At 40.2% G+C, this 8241-nt stretch overlaps 1 protein-coding gene across 2 annotated transcripts; it reads right to left on the bottom strand.

Moving 5' to 3' along the window:
- Window positions 1-428: 428 nt before the first annotated feature.
- EPM2AIP1 (EPM2A interacting protein 1) lies at window positions 429-8182 on the bottom strand. Of its 2 annotated transcripts, XR_011496778.1 has the most exons (2): window positions 5427-8159; window positions 429-2174 (listed from the first exon to the last, which is right to left on the bottom strand). XR_011496778.1 is itself a non-coding variant. In XM_070493887.1 (1 exon), exon 1 carries the CDS (start codon window positions 8014-8016, stop codon window positions 6190-6192), a length of 1827 nt encoding a protein of 608 aa, XP_070349988.1. In that variant the 5' UTR covers window positions 8017-8182; the 3' UTR covers window positions 429-6189. The 2 variants fall into 2 exon arrangements, 1 of the variants encoding a protein (XP_070349988.1); XM_070493887.1 differs by having other exon boundaries at window positions 429-8182.
- Between the last annotated feature and the right edge of the window lie 59 nt (window positions 8183-8241).

Raw genomic sequence — 8241 nt, 5'->3', positions numbered from 1 at the left:
TTTAACATATACCAGTGTTTTAAACCAGCTTACTAAAATTATCTATATAGATTATAACCGCTTTAAGGACAGGGTTAAATCATTTATCTTGATTCCCCAATTTACAAGCAGAGTGTCTAGGACAGAGCATAGTAGGGAAAGGGAAAAAGGATATGGTGTAAGACAGGATTAGGAAGAAAAAGGGTATGTGTGGGTGCAGATCATCCAGGGCCTTGTAGAACAAGAAAAGACCTTGGGTTTTATTCCAATTGTGATCCTAAGCCACTGGAGGATTTTGAGCAGAGGACTGGCATGGTCTGACATATTTTGAAACAAAGATCACTCTGGTTGCTGTGTCAACAATTGAGAAAGTACAGAAGCAGGGTATATACCAAAGAGCATACCAAGAGAAATGGGTTTACACGTTCACTGAAAGAAAGATACAAAAATGTTCATAGCAACTTTATTCATAATAACCACAAACTGGACACCACCAAAGTTTCCATCAACAGAATGATTCATAAATTGTGGAATAGTCATATAATGGAATACTACAAAGAAGTAAAAAAGGAACTGTGGCTACATGCAACAACATGGACTCATAGACATAGTGTTGAACAAAAGACACAAGAGTACATATAATTATTACATTTACATGAAGTTTTAAAACAGACAAAAGTAATTCATGGTGACCAAGGTTAGAATAGTGGTTATCTGTGTGTGGGAGGGACATAGGACACCTACTGGGGTGCTAGAAACATTCAATATCTTCATCTGGGTGGTGGGTTCAAGGGTATACATAAAAACCCACTCAGATGTACACTTAATATTTACACACTCTACTGAATATCTTACCTCAATACAAAAAGAAAAAGTATTTTGAAAGAAATTGTATTAATGGAGAGATATAGCCATGTGTTAATCAGGAGTGTTGTCTTCCAGATAACTCCGGTTTTCCTCTGAGGCATGTGGAAGAATTACACTCCTCCTTAAACTCTGGTGTGGCCATGTGATTTGCTTTGGCCAACGAAAGCACTTTAGGGGCTTATAAGTGATTTGTCATCCTTTCTTCATACTATTAGACTTTGTGGGCCATACACTCTGTCATGACTACTCAACTCTGCCATTGTAGAGTAAAATCAACCACAGACAAAACATAAATAAATGGGCAAGGCTGTCTTCCAATTAAAACTTTATTTACAGAAACAGGCAGAAGGACAGATTCTGCTTGTGGGCTGTAGCTCGTTAACCCCTGGCCTAGAGCAAAGTCCCTGGCTAAGTTGAAAGAGAAAAGTTGTGTGCACTGCTGAGATTTTGTGGTTGTTACCGCATGGCAACCTAGCCCATCCTGATAGAGAAATGGGTTCTGTTTTAAAAAAACTGACACACTGAACATTGGCTTAGTAGGCAGGAATTTAGGAAATTGCTATTGAAGGATGAAAGAAATAATCTATGCAGGGGCAATTCATGTTATGGAGTAGGGAAACCGTCCCTTGAGAAAACCTGGAAGGCAGAGAATCCATCCTTGACTAAAGACAAAAAAGATAAGAAAACAAAGTATTTTATAGTTCCTGTTGGCTGCATTTGATAAAATGTATAGGAAAGAGATGAACTCAAAGAATAATTCATCAATTTGCAAGCAGAAATGCAAGGGAATAGAGAGAGATCACGAATTCAAGAACTTACTGAGTGGGATGAGGCCACTTCTCAATTACAAAAAGATAAAGTAAGAAATCCTTTAATCCTAAGGTTGGTTAAAGCTCAGTTTTATAGCAAGGATCAAATCACTGGGTGACTATCACACCTACTGTTAAGATCTCTGAATGAGTTAATGACTGACTAAAAGTCCAACTAAAAGTATAATGTTGGTTAATCCCATAAATTGGACAAAATGGCTCAAAGAAAAAGAGACTAAGGGTATGGCTCTTCCATAAAGCCTGAAAGCCCTAGTTACCCAGAAATTAAATTCAGGGAGGCATGTGAACATGAAAGCAAAGAAATATAGCAAATCTAAGAAGTACACATTGACTAGATGCCCCTTTTGGGTCATCTTCCTCGGGTAGGTGACGAGGACACTCTGCAGATAGGAAAGCAAGTGAACTGAGTATCTAGCAACCAGAAGGGCTGACTGAGTCATTCTTCTAATATTTTGTTAAATTTACTTACTTTTAAATCCCAGAAGAGCCAGAAAGCATCTGTAAAGGAAAGTAGCAAGTAAATAGTATGCCATTTTCTCCTAGGGTTGAGCTTACAAAAGGAAAATGGATATTAACTCTTAAGCAGCATTATCTTTTTCTGATACTGAATGTAACCTTTTTATTACTGAAGTATTGTTTTGGTCCACTAAATAGTTGTCCACTCTTTTTCATCCAGGTTTCTTTGGAAATTAAAACTTTAAAAAAACTGAGACGTCTATATTAAGGAGGTAAAGACTTAATATTACATAGTAGATTTATGTGAGTATATCTGGATTTGAATCCTGGCTTTACTACTTATTTTTAGCAGGGCAAATTGTAGTCTAAGTTTGTTTCCTTAACAACATTCACGTAATAAATATTTGAGCCACGTGCTAAGCACTGAGCTTAATTCTGGAAATATAATTTCCTAGTCACAAAGTTTCATTTTTAATTTAGTTTCATTTCTTAATTTGTAATATGTGGATAACAACTACGCAGCAAGAAGTCTAAGGCAGGAGCACTGTGAAGATCAAATGAGACTACTAAATGGCTTCAAAAGATCATAAAAACTATACAAATATTTACTCATCCAAACATTTACTGAAATGCCAGGCATTGTGCTAAGCACTAGAGATATAACAATGAGCAAGCCATATGGTCGCTGCCCTTATAAAGCTTACAGTCCAGCTGTGATCAGCAAGTAACAATAAAACGTGCTAAGTGTATGGCTGGGAAAGAACAGGGTATTTACGGAGTGCGCAGTAGGAGCACCTAGTCTAGAGAGCACCGATGAACGCTTCCTAGAGGAAGTGGTATATAAACTGAGACCTGAAAGATGAAGAGAAATTGTATCTCATCCTAAGAGTAATGGTGAAAGAGGTGGAGTGATAGGACCAGACATGTCTTAGTGGAACAACCCAGCTGCAATGTAGAAAGTGATCAAAACCAGAGAGCGAGACTAATTGCTATAATTTAGATAGGCTGATGGCCTGAATTAGGACAGCAGCACTAGAGAATTGAGAAAAATTTAAATGGTAGATTAACAGAAAGGTTTTTGTGGGTGGATGTGATGAAGAGAGAAAAGTCATGGATAACAGTTTTTAGCTTGGGCAAGGGCAACCGAATGGTTGTTGGTAGTTTTTACTGAGTGCCATTTACTGAGAGAACATGAGAGGAGGAGCAGACTTGGAGGCAAAATCAATGACATGTTGTGGCGCCTAGAAGACAGCAAAGTGGACGTAAGTTAGCAATTAGATATACGAATTAGGAAAGGTCTAGAAAGGAGATATGAATTTGGGAGTGCATACAGCTGGTAACTGAAGCCATGGAAGGAGATGAGATTGGTTAAGGAGATGATGCAGAATAAGAAGACAGCCTAAAACAAAATTTAAGAATCCTAAGAACACAGGTATTTAAGGGAAAGAGTTGCCTGCAAAGAAGACTGAGAAAACCTACCTGGAGACAGTATCTCCCTGAAGACAAAAACAAGTATTTCAAGGAGAGTGGTCAGTGATGTCGAAGAGGGTAAGAACACTGACAAGGACTTAGCAAGCTTAGAGCAGTTCGAGTGGCAATATGGGAGACTGGGACTACAGACAAATCTTTTAAGAAAACAAGTAGGAATGAGAGATATAGAAACATAGAATTTCTAAAAAATAGTACTTACTATAGCTATATTCACTGACAAGACCGGTAACAACTACCTTATAAAAAAAATTTTTTAAAAAAAAGACTGCATGCAGTTACAGAATTACCTAATACAGAAAAATAAAGTAAAATACACACTTTCTTTTTTTTTTTTTTTTTTTACAAACAAGGCTAGTTTGTAGCAAATTCTCTATTATTCAGGGTCAATTTAAAATCCTTGGCTTCTTTCTCCCCCCGCTCAGTACATCAGTACATGACGCAAACTAATTTTCTATTACCTTATGTAAAATATATACTGGAACGTCACACAATGTACAAGACTGCAGAAAGCAGAAGCAGCTTTCAGGTCTTCCAACCATTCTTTCAATAAAGCACTTGTCACGAAAGAAAATACTTCAAACTAGCGGGAAATTACCGGTAGATTTTGTTTGTTTGTTTGCTCACTGTGTTGTTTTTCCAAATATTTAAGCTTACTCTCTGTTAACCAAAACCTCAACTTGACCATTCTTGCTAAGTATTTCGTTAATATATAATATTTGCTTTTCTGTTCTAATGATGTATAACAGAATAGGGCCCTTTAATCTGGTTCAACATCAATTACTGATTTATAAATGCTATTGTGAGCTACTGGAAACTATCAAGGCCTTTATTGCACCTTTCCAGCTAAACTTGAAATGTTGGAATCAGTCTCCCCTATCAAGTATTGTCAGTTTGCCCAACTTGCCCTTGTAACTTTGCTTCTACCGGTAATTTTCCCTGTCCCTCAAAATGAGATAACCTACACTGGGGGTCTATTGGCACTTTGGGAGAGGTAATTCTCCCAGCTGTCCTATGTACCCCTGGGGGGGTCCTTCACATTTTAAGGCCCGCAGAAGCCCCTTACTAAATGTGACAACAAAAGAAGCTGCCTATGTTTCCCAAGATCCTCTGGAAAGAGGTGTTACTGTCTCTGATTGAGAACCACTGAAACAGTTTTGGGTTTTAGGCTCTTATGGAATCTACCTGGATTGCTCAAGGCATCAGTTCCTTCTAAATTCTTGGTTGTATCTTGGTTCCCTGAATTTGCTGGATCAGTGACTACAGAATAATGTGCTACAATAGTTAAGACAAGACTTTAGCATGAGTTTTCAAACTGTACTTGAGAGGATCTCTACGTTGGGTCCTATTTTAAATCATTTTACATATTTGGCTTTACTGTAAGATTTCCTTTTCATGGTTAACATAAGTTTGAAAAAAACTTTTACCACAAAACGGATGTTGCACTAAAAAATATGGAATTGTTACAACCTGTGGACACAGCTGCTTCTTGAGAGCTAAATATTTCTACTTGTGCACTGTCTTAAATACAGAATGTGTGGGGCAGTTTCAAATTCTACAGTAAATCTATTTCCAGCAGCTAACAAAATCTGACATTATGTCACTTTAAAGGGTTTCCTTTAAGCAAGCTTTCTTTATAAAGCAATTAACACCCATGCAGCTAGGACAAAGAAGCTAAGACACCTCACACCTCCTTATCTTGGAGTGCAAAAATCTTTTTTCCTTATCTCATGTGACAGAGCCAAACTTCTGTCTAGAGTAGAAAAAAGAACTGCTAATGGGCAACCGTTAAGATTCTATACTTACCGTAGTCCTTTCACAGGCAAGCTGATGTAACGGCACCCAATTCTGAAAAATTCAGGGGAAACCTCCAATAATTGCTTAGTCTGATCTCCAAACTGCAGGAAGCCTCCTAAACCAGCAATTTAAAAATATTTCTTGCTCCTCTGACTAAAATTTTCTTTGATTACTTCCTCTAGTGGTAATATCATTATCACTGGGGTAGGGGGGTGAGAGGGCGGGAATTGTCAATATTCACTTCAGATTCAGAAATGTGTTTAAAAAAAAGTCTCAAACATTTTGATAGTTAGACAAAATACCTCCATTGTATGTACGTTCTTCCTTTTCAGAAACTTCTGAATTTGCTATTTGAGTTTCTGCAAATTGGCTCAAACATATATTCAAGGAGTTGATTATTTCAGATTATATGCATCATAATTTTAACACTTTGTTAAAATAAGAGCTAAAATTTCTTTGAAATGCCTTAAAAACAGACTCCTAATTCAACTCACATTCAGTACTAAACTCCTTTAAAAACAATTATAAAAGCAAAAGACAATGACTTTGTCATCAAGTTTTTAAAAAGATGTTTGCATGTTTTAGTCTCATGCTGCCTCTTGAGATAAAAAAAAAAAAAAACACCTGTCAGAAGAATTTGAATTGTGATCAATTTGGATGAATAAACTTGGTGCTTTCCCACAATCCAAATCAGTAAACCTGAAAAATCAAACAAATTTTTGTTTTTAGAATTGGATTCTGGTTGAGTGTTTCAACGTTGTACTACAAAGGCTTATGGATTAGATTCATTTCTTCCTCTCACGAGATCATCCCAATGCGGCTCTATTTCAGTTGTGGCAATCCTAAACAGGGCATGGAGATGCTCATCTGTCAATGGCTGGCTTAAAGTGTGCTGATTTCGAGTCAAATATGAAAAAGCCTTTTCGCAGATTTCGCTACTATCAAATAAGGATGCCACCTTACAGGCAACCCCTTTGATAATGGGGTAAGATTCAGCAGACAATCCAGCATAGAACTGCCCTAAGTCTTTGATTCTGTACTCATTCCAAAGGTTTGTATTTGCCTGAAGTTTTGTTAGCTCCACCCTTACTGAGATAGGTGCATACTCAGGTTTAAAGTTAAATGGATTTGCAAACAGTTCTAAGTCCTTTTTAATGAACCTGAGGTCCTTGAAATGTCTCTCAAATTCTTTTTGTAGGCGACAGATCACCACTTGATATCTATCAGGATCAAATATTTTTTGATCTTCTTTATGACGCTGTTTGAGCTCATCAACAACTTCTCTGAAGGCAGCAAAGTGTGTCAGATTTTCTTCCTCAATATGTCTGTGAAGTAAACTCAGTTTACCTTCAAAGGTACAAATATGGTCAAAGGCAGCAGCAGCAAACACTTTACTAACTCTCAAGAGCTCACTGAGTTCTCGAAGGTGGTCCATAATATCCACCAAGAAGCCAAAGTCACAAAGCCATTCCTTGTCTGTGAAATGCATAGTCGTTGCCCCTACTGAAACCAAGAATGTTTCTATCTCTTTTCTTAGTGAAAATATTAGTTTTAAAGTTTTCCCTCTTCTGAGCCAATTATTCAGACATCGTCCATTAACCCTTTCACCATGCTCTGATTCAGATTCAGTAAGTAAAGCCTGAAATTCGGGTCGCCTGACGCCTCTGGTCTTAATCAAAACGATCCATTCAGATATGGTATTTATGATCTGATTAACATCTACATCGTAGGAGCTCAACAGTTCCAAGTGAAGAAATCCCGAATAATGGATAACATTCCAACAGTTGGGGCTTACAGCCTTTTCTCTCATATACGACACCAGTCCTGAGTTCTCACCAATCATCCTCAGAGTGTGGGTCGTGGTTAGTCCAACCATTCGCTGCAAGCTAAGCCCTGCTGCCTGCAGGGCCTCGAGGATTGCCGCCATGAGGGCCCCGACACTGAAGTGATGAGTCAGGTTGATTATGGTCAGAAGCTCTTCTTGCACCTCCAAGTCCTGGCCCACGCCGCGGACAAAGACCAGGAGGTAGTTCTCATACGCCACAAAAGCCTGGTCGTCCAAAGCAAGGGAATAGGCTTTAAAGTCCTTGGCTCGGTTAAAAAGCTGACTGCGTAGATTCTGGTTAATGTTCAGGACCCTCTGCCGTGTGAGCTCTGGAGATAAATCAATGCCATCCAGAACGCTGGCGTGCTCGGGCAGCACATCTCTCAGCATCACCTCCATGCACTGGTACACAAAGTCCCCCTCGCCCCAGCCGCGACCCTTCAGGGCCAAGAGGCGGGCGAGCCCGAGGCCTGCACGCGCAGCTCTCTCCTCGGGAGTGAGCGGGGCGACCACGGGCGAGTCGCCCTGCCGCAGACGCTCCACCAAAGCCGCGCGCTCGCCCTCCGCCACATACCGCTCGTAGTAGTCGTGCTCGGCCTCGTAGTGGCGCCTGACGTCGCGTTCCCGGGTGGCCACGACGAGGCGGCGACAGACCAGGCACAGGGCCCCTTCGCCCTCCGGAGACTCCACCACCAAGTAACGCTGGGTCCACTCAGACCGGAAAACGCGAGACTCGTCGACTTCCATTTTGCTCCTCTTGGGCGTCATCCACATTTCACAGGGGGCCTCAAGAGCAGGGCCGACCTAACGGCGGCCGCAAAAAAACCGGAGGAGCGGGAGCGAGCGCCAAGCACCTCCTCCGCTCTGCGCCAGATCACCCCAGCAGGGGTACACCAACCTCCGCCTACGGCACCGCCGTTCCTATTGGCTGGAGATTTCGTATTCCCTAGCCCTAGGAACGAGCCAATAGGAAGAGCGAACAGTGACTTCTAGCGCGCA

Source organism: Equus asinus, chromosome 21 (genome assembly GCF_041296235.1).
Source record: "Equus asinus isolate D_3611 breed Donkey chromosome 21, EquAss-T2T_v2, whole genome shotgun sequence".
Lineage (NCBI taxonomy): Eukaryota > Metazoa > Chordata > Mammalia > Perissodactyla > Equidae > Equus > Equus asinus.
This window is presented reverse-complemented; position numbering and strand designations above follow the sequence as displayed.